The sequence below is a fragment of the Taudactylus pleione genome, unplaced genomic scaffold (genome assembly GCF_031769625.1).
Source record: "Taudactylus pleione unplaced genomic scaffold, aTauple2 ptg000758l, whole genome shotgun sequence".
Classification (NCBI taxonomy): Eukaryota; Metazoa; Chordata; class Amphibia; order Anura; family Myobatrachidae; genus Taudactylus; species Taudactylus pleione.
The window spans coordinates 8,025,744-8,041,100 of NW_028285160.1; the positions used below are offsets into that span (position 1 = coordinate 8,025,744).

General features: G+C 44.6%; 1 protein-coding gene across 1 annotated transcript in view; it reads left to right on the forward strand.

Moving 5' to 3' along the window:
* The window catches only part of IGF2BP3 (insulin like growth factor 2 mRNA binding protein 3), a 100,798-nt gene extending 86,691 nt beyond the window's left edge, over positions 1–14,107 (forward strand). Inside the window, exons 10-15 of the mRNA XM_088457361.1 lie at positions 729–860; positions 1,063–1,182; positions 1,276–1,350; positions 2,189–2,320; positions 11,946–12,059; positions 12,925–14,107. Of these exons, the coding sequence (XP_088313487.1) occupies positions 729–860; positions 1,063–1,182; positions 1,276–1,350; positions 2,189–2,320; positions 11,946–12,059; positions 12,925–13,029 (678 nt within the window). The 3' untranslated portion in view covers positions 13,030–14,107. The remainder of the gene's footprint in view (positions 1–728; positions 861–1,062; positions 1,183–1,275; positions 1,351–2,188; positions 2,321–11,945; positions 12,060–12,924) is intronic.
* Positions 14,108–15,357: the final 1,250 nt, after the last annotated feature.

The following is a 15,357-nucleotide window of genomic DNA, read 5'->3' on the forward strand; positions in this document are numbered from 1 at the left end:
AGTGGTGGTCACTAGGTTGTAGGCAAAGCCTTGGAAACCAAACTAAAAGGGTTGAATAATTTTCCTTTTGGAGTACAGTCCCAGAAAGCACATTTGCATTCATCGGAAGTATGGGGCTTATCTAAGAAAATGGTGCACATGGTTTAGTTTTTTCATTTGGCCATCTTGTTTTTGCAAAGATTAGTTTTGTGTGTGTTTGAAGGACAGACCATTTGGGTTTTGTTATCCATGTATATTGTAAATCCAATGAAATATCACATTGTGGTGGAAGGCATCTGACCATGAGTTTACGAAAAAAGGGTTTTTAACAGAAGGCCATATTTTGGAAACTGGATATAGGTTGAGCAATATGGCTGACATTCAAAACCGTGCGCATATTGATAACTTAACTGTTCTGTGTATTTGAAGGTAAAGTCTATTTTATGCTGAATGACTTCTACATTCCTTGCATGTCATATGTACCAGTATTTCATCATAGTTATGCATATTATCCTACAAGAACACTGAGAGCAAAGATTACAAGAAGGTGCAAAGGCCCGTCTTTCAGACTGTATGTTTTTTTACTACAGGAGCTATGAGTGTTTGCCAAGCTTCTAATTCCCTGTGGTAAAAACATTGTGTTTGGCCTTCATTTGTGTGTGTGTGTGTGTGTGTGTGTGTGTGTATTTATATTACATATGCTACTTTTTAAGATTCTAAAATTGTGATTATTTTGTTATTTTCTTTAGCTACAAGCTCATTTGATACCCGGTTTGAACCTGAATGCATTGGGACTTTTCCCACCCTCCTCTTCGGGCATGCCCCCTCCCTCAGTTGGGGTGCCTTCACCTACAACCTCTACTTCTTACCCGCCTTTTGGGGTAAGTACTGGGGAACAGTGAATTGGTAACCACATTGCTCATAAACCAGACTAAGTGCAACAAATATTTAGGAAAGTCTGTCTTTTTAAAGTCCTATTCTTGTTGTACAGCTGCTCCCCATCTCCTCACCAAAAAATGATCATTGTCCATATCCATTAGCTGAGAATGTTTTATATATTTAATTGTTTTCTTTTCCTTGCAGCAACAACCAGAGTCTGAAACAGTCCATCTCTTCATCCCAGCATTGGCCGTAGGAGCAATTATTGGCAAGCAAGGACAACACATAAAGCAACTCTCACGTTTTGCAGGAGCGTCTATCAAGGTACCACGCTTTCCTCATTCTTGTCTCTTTACAAATTTTTCTTGCGCTGCCAGAATTGTAACACTATTGTGTGATGTTTTCTCCCCTGTCCAGATTGCTCCAGCAGAGGGACCGGACGCCAAGCTGAGAATGGTGATCATCACTGGACCACCAGAAGCCCAGTTTAAAGTAGGTGTAGATTTAGAATAACCAATATACATTTCTACATCATTGATGGGCAACCTCCGGAACTACACATCCCAGCATGACTTGGCACAGTTATTGCATGTCTTAACAGCAAAACTGTGGCAGGGCATGCTGGGAGTACCACAGATTGTCAACCCCGGTCTACATGGCTGAGGCTCCTATGCAGATTAATGTAGCAATTGGTGAAAAGCGGATCTGTTTCAAAAGCTTTTAAAACTGTCTGAGATCGCCTAGAGCATTGCTGAGTGGTGCATGCATGCCATCATTTTTGTTTTAATGTACTTACCTATGGAGCACTGCATTTGGACTATCTTCAGTCTGCAATGGCAATGTTTGGTGTTTTTGTAGATCCTTACCTTTCACTGACTCTTTGCAACAAGTCCTGAATCTACTCCTTTTTAGGATCCCCCTCGCCGTCCAGATGCACCCCTTTTTGCTTCACTTATTTGTGTCATCTCAGTCATATCGGTCTGATTGCAGTCTAGACAGTCACATGACCTGAAAATCCCAGATTAAAAATACTTTTGACAGAAGCCGTGGACAAATACCAGCTGATGAGCGATCTGCTACACTTTGTATGAGATGCACTTTTTTTTTTTTTAAATGTGAATATCCTGACCCCAAACCAGATGGTTTGAGAGTTTTTGTGTATTTCAGTACCAATATAAAATGGTACAATCAAATGAAATGACAAAATTGCTAAGCGCGAGCCTGTGCCCCTTGATGGCAATTAAATACAGCCCATTCACAAGATTAGTAGTTTCTACAGTATTTAGGATGCTACTGGATTGTACTAAAGCAATTTGCTTTCCGTCTGCAGGCACAAGGAAGGATCTATGGTAAACTTAAAGAAGAAAACTTCTTCGGACCGAAGGAGGAAGTTAAGCTCGAGGCTCATATTAAAGTGCCATCTTATGCTGCTGGACGTGTTATTGGCAAAGGAGGCAAAACTGTACGTTGAAAAATTAAATGCTGTCTGTAGCCATAGCTATATATTCTATTTTTGTAGGTTTTTATGTTGAGGTTTCAGTATAGAACAGGAAATTACAATTTGTGCTCTATACCATTAGCGATGCAACCACCCACTTGTGCCCTAATCACCCGTGTCTGCTTACATCCCAAAAATATAACCATTAACCAAGGCTTTTATAAATGTAGTGTGAGCACAGACTGGGTCAGTATAAATCGGCAGCTAAGTTCAATATATGCTGACAGTGAGTTGGAAACGGGTTCTGTTAAATGTGTACAACAAAGCTAACATGTAAAGTGTCGCTATTTTCCATGCATGCAAAACCGTAGCATTGCCAGACCTTTCATTGATTGGAACATGGTTTGATGAGGTGCAAATTTGCACCCTAATAGTAATAAAAAAAACACACACAATGAAGTCTTTCTGCATCCCAAACAACTAATTTCTGAAATAATGAAACCACTGTATAAACCTAGAACATGGGAAGATTTACCCCTCTGGCATTTGAAGTGTGTTGCATGAAACACTCCCTTACGACTCCAACTTCATGTAGAGCAAGTATTTTCTTGCCACTCCATGGTATCTTTGATAAAGTTGCTTCACAACCAAACTAAAGCTCGTTCTCAATGGCATAAAGTTGGGAGGGCAGCAGAAAAAAGTCAAAATTCTGAGTTTGTGCCAACAGAGATCAAGAAAAACCATTTTGTAGAGTGCAGTGCATTATGGGTTGAGGATTAATATTAGAGTATCGCAGCAGCTGCATGAATCTGTCATTGTGATGAGGAACAGTGTCTTTAGCTTAGGTTATGCAGCCATATGTAAACCTCATTGGGTATGATTAAAAAATGAGTGTATTCTTCCTCTTACTACAAATGCCCATGGCGTAAAAACACTTTATAGTTGACCTTGAGAATCACTGCGCTAAAAGATGTTACCTAAAATGATGGCAAGCTTCATATCTTAGTAAGAGGGATTTGCGGGTTAGCATTGAAAAGTAATGGGCATTGCCCCTTTGTACCATGTGCACAAGATATTCACATGCAGCCATGAAATATAGGTCACAATGCATGAAAATTAAATTGTATCACAGCAGATGCCAAGACATTTTCAACTAGTTAATGTTGGTGACTGGTTCCATGTTGAATATGATGGAAAGAGTTACCCAGGTGAAATCAAGGACATCAGAGATGGTGAATACTTGGGGAGCACAATGGAGCAAGGTGGCAGCAACTGGAAATTGCCATCACCACCAGATGAAATATTTTATACATCTTCACATTTACTCAGGAAGATAAACAGGCCTACATTTATTGATTCAGTTCAGGTGGTGAGGTTTGAGTAATTTGTATCGGAACCCTTTGACTGGAGGACAGATATGTAACATGAGTCTCATTCATTTTTAAGTATAGTTTGGTTAACATTCAGGGTTTTTTTTTGTTTGTGTCAAGTATAAGAGATGCTATGCTACAGTGTCACTGCCGAAATCACACACACAATATAGGCATGCTGCATATCATTTTAATCAGCATGAGCTGCTTTGTTTTGTCCTATTGTGAATAAAATGCATTTTAAGGAAAAAAGTTGCACGAAAAGACGCCCAGCGCTATCTCGACTTGTAGCATAGGGAGAATGATGTATGTGGACACATTTGTACTTTGATTTAAGTTTGTTTATTTAAATTCTTTCTTTTTGAGATTTTATCTTACATTTCATATATTTATGGGTGTAATTACAGTAAGCCTGTTACAGTATTTTACCATAAGAATCTATTTACACTTGTGTAGGGCTATAATAGCAGCCAACAAATAGGGTGTGAAAATCCCCCAGAGACACTACGGACTAAAGTGTGTGTGTGTGTGTGTGTGTGTGTGTGTGTGTGTGTGTGTGTAGAACTCTCTATATAGTCCAAATGAGTGGATTAAACTCTTTATTATCCTTTATTATATTTAATAAAAAATGAATATGGAAATGACCAGTATATTTAAGAATTGAATACAACAATATCAAATAATAAAAATTAAAAACACACTCTGAATTATGAAGGGAAAAAAAAGTATAATTGATTCATCAATGGCATTAAACATGTATAATGCTGCATAGAAAGAGGACGATTTGCTCGATCTTCAATATCCGATTTTAAAATTGAACGATATCATTGAACGATTTCATCAATGATCATGAACGATTTCTGACAGTATTTAAAGAAGAATTCATAGATATCGAGCAAGTTGGCCAGCCTGTACGGTTGACCTCCGATATCGTTATCGTCCATACAGCCACGCGCATTGTTGGTCATTCAGTGCAAAAAAGAAATTATAAACGATATAGTTATCGTTCATATTGTTGACAACTTGTCCCGTGTGTACGCAGCTTAACACTATTCAATTGAAAACCTATTGCTGAGAAAAATAAGCATAATTGAATTAACAATATAAAACCAACTATAGTTTCATAGAAAAAGCACCTATAGCACAATGGAGGATATAATATATAGGATAATCTAAAGTCTTATAGCCACCTGTGTTGTGTAATATGGTAAATGCCAACAGTTCCGCCTTATTGCGGGAACAAAACCCCTCTGGGAAAACCACGAATAAAGACCGTACTAGGGTTTATCAGATCACCAAGATAATTGGATGATATTTTCTTGTGTAATACATTAAGGGGCTCACCAGTCCTTGAGGGATAGTACCCAATGTATACCTCCCAGTTACAGAGAATCTGTCTAATGATGACCCATGACTGGAAATTAGGGACAGGGAAGGGAATATGTGAAAGTCAGGCCAGTAAAATAAAGGCTTGTCCGCATAATTGCGAACAATGCAAACCAGCAGAGACTCTTTTGCCTGTAAAAGTCTTATCCGGCTGCCCAAGGGTAGGTGCTGCCAGTCACCACTGCTTGCATACCATTTCTTATACACTCCCATCAAATTCATTTCTGAAACTGATGGTGACTTTCTTTGTTGCACATACTTTATTATGTTCTGTGTTTTTAACAATGTGGGGTTATTTTGTACTATTGAAACTTAATTCCTAATACCCTAACCCTCACCCTTAATCTTAAACCCTAACACTAATAACCTAAAACCCTCACAATTCTAACACCCCAACCCTTTCCCCAAACCCTGACCTTAGTATTTTCTACTTCAGGGTCCATAGGGTATCCACAGGATACCTTGGGGTATAGGTGTGACGTCAGTCGCAGGGCACCAAAGAGTTAAGCTTTCAGCCTCCCAGGATGCACTAGGTCCCCCTCCTATACCCCGCCCCCGGGCCAAGGCACCTCAGTTTAGTTTGGTGCCCGGCCGGAGTCGGGTGCACCTGTTGGAGTGGGGGCTAGAAGAGCCCCTGAAGCTTATTCTTCATGCAGCTGTGGCTGCACATCTGGATGAACAGCATGGACAGTCAGTCCTGACGTCCATGCTGTCTTCCCTACACCCCGCCGGTACCAGAACGCCGGTACTGATCCGGGGATGCTGGTGGGCGTCTGGGGTCACAGCTAGCGGTGACCCCAGATGCTCCGGACCATGGCCGGATTCAAGGGGGACAGAGGTAAGCAGCGGGGTCCCGCGGTGGGTCCCCGCTGATCACATGGTCCTAAGTCCCCAGGCAGGGGGCTCCCTGGGGACTGGCTGCAGCGTGGAGCCAGGCGACCAACCTGCGCTTCCACTACCCCCTGGGACAGCGGACCGCAGCAGTGCGGTAGCGCTGCGGCGTCCCAGGGGTTAAATGCATGCCAGGGGAGCGCGCCTTCCCTGTCTCACAGCCGGCGCCTCCCCCGCTGCACACAGCCCTCTCTGCATGCTGCCGACTGGTCCTGTGGCAGCGCTCCTCCCCCAGGCCAGCCTCCTCTCTGCTCCTCGGCGGCCATCTTCTCCAGAACGCATGGTGAACGCTGCTGGAAGCGCTGGACGGAAGCATCGTGGTCTGGGTCCCCCCGCATACCTCTCCTCCGCTGTGGTCAGGTCTGTGTATGCAGCGCTGTGTCCTACCAGGCCCTGTGTCTGTGTAGTTGAGTGATCAGCGCTGTTAGTGCAGGAATTGTTATTTCTCTGCATTGTATGTGACTGTGCTAGCGCTGCCTGTAACTTTTCTTCTCTAAACTGTCAGCTTTATTACTGTCCCTGTTCTTCTGCTAAAGCCCTTGCGGTGCGGTGCTGCAGGGTGGTCTCTCGCCTATTTAATACTTAATTGGTGAGAGAGGTCACATACGTGGTGCCATCATGTCTGAAAGTGATTTTCCCCTCCGGCTACAGTGTACCACGTGCAAAGTACCGTTAGCGGAGGGGGAGGGTAGCGCGGAGGGCCTTTGCCGGCAGTGTTTGTCCATGGCGCGGCCTATTACGGTTACAGCACCGGTACAGGAGCCGCCCTGGGCTTGTTTCGCTCAGGCGTTAACAGCTTTAGTGGGCCAGTTAGCTCCGCAGCCCGCGTTTACTCCGAGGGGTTTGTCCCAGCAGTCTGTGGTGTCGTCACCCATGCAGGGGTTCCCACGACAATTGGTGGTACCCCACAGTCTCCCTATTTCCCCGCTCCCGGGTTCTCAGGAGCCAGCGTGGGTTAACTCCCTGACGAGTTCTGTACAGCACTTGTCGGATGTGTTGCAAGGGGAGTCTGTGATGCGGCCTCATAAAAGGCCGGTGGCGTCTCTGTCCGCTCCTTATGAGGATGACGAAGGGACGTCTGATGATGGGGAGATTCTTGATCCTTACGATCAGGAACCTCTCCATACTAAGGACGCTGATGCTAAGTCCAAAGTATATATTCCTGGACTTATTCGGGCGGTCCGCACAGCCTTGGTGATTGAGGACGAAGTTCCCCCAGCGGCTAAATCTAAGTATGCCTTTTTCAAAGATGTGAAGGGCGATGCCACAGTCTTTCCTCTTTCGGGTCAGTTGGTGGACCATTTAGAGGAGGCGTGGAAACAACCTGGCAAAAGATACCAGCCGCAGAGACGCCTGGCGGTGGCTTATCCGTTCGCGGATAATTATTTTGCTAAGTGGGAATCCCCTCCACAGGTGGATTCTCACGTGACCCGTCTTGTCCGTAGTGCCACATTGCCGATGCCATCCATGTCCTCCCTTAAGGATGCTACGGACCGCAAGGTAGAAATCTGCCTGAAGTCCGCTTATTCCCTTGCAGGGGGGGCATCACGGCCGGCTATGGCCATTTGCTGGGTTGCCAGAGCGATGGAGCGCTGGGCGGATTCATTAGAGGCTTCTTTTGAATCCGACTGTCCGGCCGAACAGGCGGAGTTGATTGGCAATCTCCGTGATTCGGCCACCTACATCAACGAGGCGGCTCTAGACATTAGTACTCTGGTGTCTAGAATTTCTTCAGCAGCGGTAGCTGCTCGTCGCACCTTGTGGCTGCGATCCTGGAAGGCGGACGCAGATTCCAAGAAAGGTCTGGAAGCGTTGCCGTTTACCGGAGAAGTTCTCTTCGGTCCGGATCTGGATAAGATTGTGACCACGCTGGCGGCAGCCAAATCTGCTTGTCTCCCGTCGGCCGCTGCTCCTTCTGGTTCGGGACCATCGTCCTTTCGGTCATCTAGGGCCCAGGGCAGGCCCAAACCACAGTCGTTTCCTCGACAGGCTGGCCCTAAGAAATCTGTCAAGCCCCGGAAGCAGGCATGGAGTACCAGACGTCCGGCCCCCAAGCCAGATGACAAGCCTGCGGCCTGACGGTCCGGGCCTCCCTTTGGGGGATCCCATGGTGGGAGGCCGCCTGCTACAGTTCGCCCAGTGTTGGTCGACCACTACGACAGACACTTGGGTTCTGGAGGTGGTTTCCCACGGATACGCCCTCTCCTTCCGGCACAGACCCCCGGCTCGCTTCTTCACCACGGACCGGAACAAGGCTACGGAGCTGCGGAAGGTATTGCACACTATGCTCCAGGCTGGAGTTATAGTGGCGGTTCCATTCTCCCAGAGGGGCCAGGGTTTCTATTCAAATCTATTTTTGGTACAGAAACCCAATGGGTCATATCGTCCGATTCTCAACCTCAAAGCACTCAACAAGTCTTTGCGGGTCCCGAAGTTTCGGATGGAGACCCTACGGTCCATCATTCTGGCGCTGGAACCTGGGGACTACTTGGTGTCATTGGACATACAGGACGCTTACCTGCATGTCCCTATTCTTTGGCGCCATCAACAGTTCCTCAGGTTTGCAATCCGCAGCGACCACTTCCAGTTTTGGGCGTTACCTTTTGGCCTGGCAACAGCACCACGTGTTTTCACCAAGGTGATGGCGGTCATGGCGGCTTCTCTGCGGCTGCAGGGAGTCCGCATGTTGCCGTATTTGGACGACCTGTTATTGGTGGCAGGATCTCCAGAGCTCCTGTTACGCCACTTGGACCTGACCATTGCACTGCTGCAACGGCACGGCTGGCTAATCAACTGGCAGAAGTCCACTCTAATCCCGTCTCGGAGGATTCTGCATCTTGGAGCCTTATTGGACTCGGGACAGCAAAGGATCTTCGTGACGGAGGACAAGATCTCTGCTTTACAGTCAAGGGTGCGCAGTTGCCTGCACAGCCGCCGGGTGTCCTTACACTCGGCGATGAGGTTACTGGGCTCCATGGTGTCGGTGTTCGACATGGTGGAATACGCCCAGTTTCACTCCAGACCTCTGCAGCATCTGATCCTGTCCAAGTGGAACGGGCTGACTCAGTCTTTGAAGTCCCAGACGATTGTGCTCACCCAGGAGGTTCGCCTGTCCCTTGCGTGGTGGTTACAGATGACCCACCTCAACAAGGGACGTCCGTTCTGGGTTCCAAATTGGGTCCTGTTGACAACGGACGCCAGTCTTCGGGGCTGGGGAGCAGTTTCGGGTCCACACTTGTTCCAGGGCAGGTGGACGCCGACAGAAGCGGAGCTTCCAATAAATATCTTGGAACTCTGTGCGGTCTTCAATGCTCTCCAGCAGGCACAGCGGTTTCTCCAGGGTCGCCCGGTGCAGGTCCAGTCGGACAACGCTACCACCGTGGCCTACATAAACAGGCAAGGAGGAACTCGCAGTCGGGCGGCTCTCGTAGAGGTCTCTCGGATCCTGGTTTGGGCGGAGCGCAATGTTCCGGCCATATCAGCGGTCTTCATCCCAGGAGTGCTAAATTGGGAGGCGGACTTTCTAAGTCGCCAGGACGTTCATCCGGGGGAATGGTCCCTGCACCCGGACGTTTTTCAACTACTGGTGGACAGGTGGGGTCTTCCAGAAATCGACCTCATGGCGTCCCGACACAACAACAAGTTGCCGGTGTACGGGTCTCGCACAAGAGACGAAGGGGCGTCTCTGGTGGATGCTCTGTCCGTCCGGTGGACGTTCCGGTTCGCATACCTGTTCCCTCCGGTCTCCCTTCTTCCACGGGTAATCCGGAAATTCAAACAGGAAGGAGGGACGCTCCTGTTGATAGCTCCCGCGTGGCCCAGACGGCACTGGTTCTCAGACCTTCAGGGTCTGTCCGTGGACATTCCTCAGCAGTTGCCGCTACGACCGGACCTTCTGTCTCAGGGTCCTTGCCTTCACCCGGACCTGACTCGGCTGTCTTTGACGGCGTGGCTGTTGAGACGGCCATGCTGAGGTCCCGGGGGTTTTCCAGCTCTGTGGTGCGTACCATGTTACGAGCTCGGAAACCGTCCCGCGAGGATATACCATCGTGTGTGGCATACGTTCTTCCAGTGGTGTCGACCGAGAGGTTATGCACCGCGGGAGTTTCGTCTGTCTCGGATTCTCGCCTTCCTGCAAGCGGGACTAGATCATGGGCTTCGCCTTGCTTCTTTGAAGGTACAGGTTTCGGCCCTATCTGTCTGGTTTCACCGTAGGATTGCTACAATCCCGGATGTGCGCACCTTTATGCAGGGTGTTCTCCGCATTCAGCCGCCCTTTGTTCCACCTGTGGCGCCTTGGGATTTGGCTGTGGTCCTGAGGGCTCTCCAAGGACCGCCGTTTGAACCACTGGGCACAGTGGATCTTAAATGGCTAACAGCTAAGACTGTTTTCCTTCTGGCCATTGCTTCGGCCAGACGTGTTTCTGAGTTAGGGGCTCTTTCTTGTAGACCCCCTTTCTTGGTTTTTTATGGGAACAGGGCAGTGCTCCGCACTCGGCCCGAGTTTCTTCCCAAAGTTGTTTCCCAGTTTCATGTTAACGAGGAAATAGTTGTTCCGGCCTTTAACTCACCGGGTCTTTCCGTGGGTGAGGCCTCTTTGGATGTTGTGCGGGCCTTAAGGACTTATGTTGACCGCACTTCTTCGTTTAGGAAGTCGGACGCTTTGTTTGTCCTCTATGGCTTCCGTAAAAAGGGTTGGCCTGCTTCAAAGCAAACTTTGGCAGCCTGGATCCGTATGGCTATTTCTGAAGCTTATCTTCATGAAGGCCTACCGGTCCCTCCTTCTCTGAAGGCTCATTCCACTAGGTCTGTGGGTCCTTCGTGGGCAGCTCGACGTGGTGCCTCGGCAGTTCAGATCTGCAAGGCTGCTACGTGGTCTTCTGTCCATACCTTCGTGAGGTATTACAGGTTTGACACCTTCGCCTCTCAGGATGCTTCCTTCGGGCGGCGGATTCTCCTTTCTGCACAGGAGCGTCCCCACCCTTAAAGGATACTGCTTTGGGAAATCCCCAAGGTATCCTGTGGATACCCTATGGACCCTGAAGTAGAAAATATGAGATATGGTAAGAACTTACCCTTGTTATCTCTATTTCTACGAAGTCCATAGGGTTCCACAGGACTCCCGCCCTGTCGCACCTGTGCTGCAGATGGGCTTTGCTCTGGTCACCGGTTTTCCGTCTCCCTCTGGTGAGAATGTGATTCTTGTATGTGTCCAGATCTTTGTTCTCTCTCTTCCTTCTCCTCCTCCGGCCTATGGCTTGGTAACTAACTGAGGTGCCTTGGCCCGGGGGCGGGGTATAGGAGGGGGACCTAGTGCATCCTGGGAGGCTGAAAGCTTAACTCTTTGGTGCCCTGCGACTGACGTCACACCTATACCCCAAGGTATCCTGTGGAACCCTATGGACTTCGTAGAAATAGAGATAACAAGGGTAAGTTCTTACCATATCTCATATTTTAACATTAATACCCTAACCAAACCCCTAATTCAACTCTACCCCAAAACCTAATAACTGCACCAATAAAAGGGCAGGCTAGATGGTCCAAATGGTTCTTATCTGCCGTCAAATTGTAGGTGTTCTATATCACAAGCAAAAAAAAAAAAGTTTAAAAACCTAGGATTAAGTGTATGATTGCACGTATCTTGTGATGTGTATCGTTCAGCATATTGGCATAAGATTTCAATTTATTTTGAGTGTGAATAGTCATTCAACTCAGTAGCAGGGCTTTTCCTCTCTCAACTACAGCCAGCTAATCTGCATTTCAGCGTGCTGATTCTATCATGAGTTATACTGTGCTTTTGCCTCTCACCTGCCCATTTCTGCAGCATTCATGAATTATGAAGGAGGCAAGAACAGATTAGTTTTTTTTTTTTTTTTTTGCAGTGAGGAAATATTATAACTACTGATCAAACCAAGAAATGGCTTCTTGCATACTTGTGTTGCTAAAGTTAATGTCCTATCCAGTTTTTGTTTATTTTATTTTTTTTAATCCTCTCCTTACAGGTTAATGAGCTTCAGAATCTAACAAGTGCAGAAGTTGTTGTTCCCCGTGATCAAACCCCAGATGAGAACGATCAAGTGGTTGTAAAAATAACAGGCCACTTTTATGCAAGCCAGGTGCGTAAGTGAAAGGTTTTCCTCTCCAAAGGGAGATATATCAAACCTTCTAAAGAGGACAAATTGATGTTTCCCAAAGCAACCAATGATTATAATCTGATTAGCTGCTGAGTACAGCTATCATTTATTATTAAAGGCAACACCTTGACTTGTCCTTTTTTAGAAGGTTTTGTTAAACTGAACAATTCCTGACTTACCTACTCCCATGCTACCTCATGTCGATAATGATGCTTGTTTTTTTTTTATTTTACTCTTATTTTACTCTTATAAAAGCTTATTTATGAAGCCCAATTTTCATAAAATGATGCTGAAATAGCAGTTTTTTCATAATGTTGTTCTATGTATTAACAGCCTAATGCAGAAGATTTCGGATAAATCTCTTGCAAAAGGTTAATTAGTGCTGTAGGCTGTCCCAATTATCAGTGGGGGCTACGGCCTGACTCCTATGTACCAGGAGTTTAGCCCGTAGCTTTATGCCATCCTGAGAACGTCATATGTATGAAGGCAATCTTGCAGGAGAATCCCTCTTCAGCAACCTGCCGGCTCCCGCATATGACACTGCGGATGCACAAAGAGGAGTCTCTGACAAATGTGAAGACTCCTCCAAAAAGCCAGGGATGTAACTTTCAGGGACATCAATTATCGCTACTGCTGCGAGAACTTTAGTACATAGTGAGAAAAATAGGAATATCCGACACAATACAGTCTCTTAATTGTGGCAGTGCCATGTTTATTAATACATGGCCCCCATAGTCTTGATTTGGGTGAATGAGAACGGAAGGGGTTGGATAGAACTGGTATCTGGTAATACATTACACAAGGATTTGCAGCATGTATTTTATGTAATTTTTTTTTTTTTTTTAAGCTTGCACAGAGGAAAATTCAGGAAATACTGGCTCAGGTAAGAAGACAGCAGCAACAACAGCAGAAGACGGCGCAAAGTGGACAGCCCCAGCCAAGAAGAAAGTAAAGGTTCAGGAACATGGCCCTACAGAGACAGATGCCAGACCAAAGACAGACTGCGTAATTGACAGGCACCCAACACCTGTCAGTGCTAACTGGTTACTAAATGCCAACTAGCTTGTCACCTGTTTGAGGACCAGGCAACAATTAAAACTGTCTCTGAGAATGTATTATTTAGGCTCTCAAACTTTTGAAACCCAGCTTTAAAAAACAAAAAGAGAAAAAAAAAAAAGGAAAATGAAAAGCGAAAAAAAGGACCCCCTTCACTTCCCTTTTGATCTATTCTCACAAGTTAACATAAACCTTGTTAGTCTTTTTTTTATTGTTCTTATTCCCCCAACAATTTTAGAACTTTGTTTAATGAAGCTTTCTCTTATGAGTTATCTGGTTCAAAAAGAAAAGGCATTGCTCTTTATACGTCCAGTTGTATTAGAAGAAGAAAATTTAAATAGTAGAGGGTGGGAATATTGGTGGGATAGCATTAAAGGAAATTGATGAGATTAAGTGTTAGTCCCAGTGTTGAACAAGTGGCATTTTTTTAATTTGGTTGCATTTTTACTTAACACTGCCATGAATAACCTAAGGGAAGTGTAGAAAGGTGTTGGCCAGGGCATAAAAAGATGAATATGCATTTTACTAAACTACCTCAGGCATTTAGTACCTCAATGAGAAATTGTTCCTTTTTTGCTTTTTTTATTTTAATTTTTGGGGTATTTTGTATACTTTATAAAGCTAATAGTTCTTGAGCATTTTATTTTTTTAATAAAAATAAAATATCAGCTGCCAGCTAGAAGTGCTGAAATATTTGGTCAGAGAATGCTTCTGCTAGCTGATGGCTGATGGGAGTAAAAGATGGGGAGTTTGCCTTGGTTTCCCTGAGGACCTCCACAACATTTTGCTACAAAATTCAGTGAATGTTCAAAATAGAAGATACAGAAAGACTTCACCATACAGATAGCAGCAATGCCGTTTATTTTATTTTACTATGAGATGAAAAAAAGTTTGACGGTACTTTTTTCTGGGAATACGACACAAGGAAGTGATGGAAAGAGGCCAGCTGGGTTTGGGGAATATATTTTTAGGATGCTTATAAGACTGGATTTTTTTTTAAATTCTTTTTATTTTTGTGTTTTTATTTTAATTTTTCTTTTTTTTTTTTTTTGTGCTGCTTGGTTGAATGCAATTGAACCCTTTGTGCCTTTGACCATCACTACCTAATAATGCTACATTTAAACATTTGCAGCCCGTTTGAACTTTGCCATTCTGTTCAAAGAGCAAGCTTCATCATCAGTTTGGTAAACAAATATAGGAAAAACATACTTGATCTATGGGAGCATAAATATATATATATAAAATATATAAATATATTTCCTTTTTTAATTTTATTTTTCATAACCATCAACTGATGCTTCCCATCGGATTAATACACATTATATTCAGTTACCATGACTGGGGTAGAGGGAACAGGGGATGGTTAAACATTTTTGTTTGATCACGTGATTGAAAACGAAAAGCTTACGTTTACATATGCAGCCGCAGTAAATAAAAAAAATAAAAAATAAAAAATGAAAATGAAAAACAGAAAAAAAAAAAGGGCCACACAAAGCCACTTGGAAGGTTTAAAGCTGAATACAACCGTCTATTCTGGTTTGAAATAGATACAGCAGGGTTTATGCACACTTTATTTTTTTGCAACCAACCATTAACCCTTTTAATCTGCCAGTAGCATGTAGATGAGTTAACTACATGCTCCTGACAGACCCAAGGGTATAAGCGGATAAAGAAATCAAAAGGCAGGGAAAAAAGGAAAGCTACCAAATTCTTTTAATTTCAGAATGTAATTTGAATGATGATTGTGGTAATATTTACACATTCAAGTTTCTACAATAAACTTCAGTCTACCTCAGTTTTGAATATGTGGCAACACATGGTGCATAAAGACTGCTGTGTGTGTGTGTATGTGTGGTCTTAACAGAGCCATGCGATTTACCTCTGAACCTTTATTTTTTTTTTTTTTGTGATGTTTTTGTGCATGAGATGATCACAATCACCATGCTGCACTGATTTGAGGGGCACAACTAGCAAATACCATTTGTTTCATCATTTTGTTGATCTACCTCTTAGATTCATATTGACATAGAGGCATTTCTACATAGAATAGATAATTTCCCAAAGATCATTGTTGTACAGATTAGATCTTTTTTTTTTTTTTTCTTCTTTTTTGAAAATGGTCTACAATGTTTTTCTTTCTTTCTTATTCTTCCACTATACCTTACTAATTTGGTTATTAAATAAAGAACTCAGAACCTATGTTGTAGTTTTAAGAGAAACATGA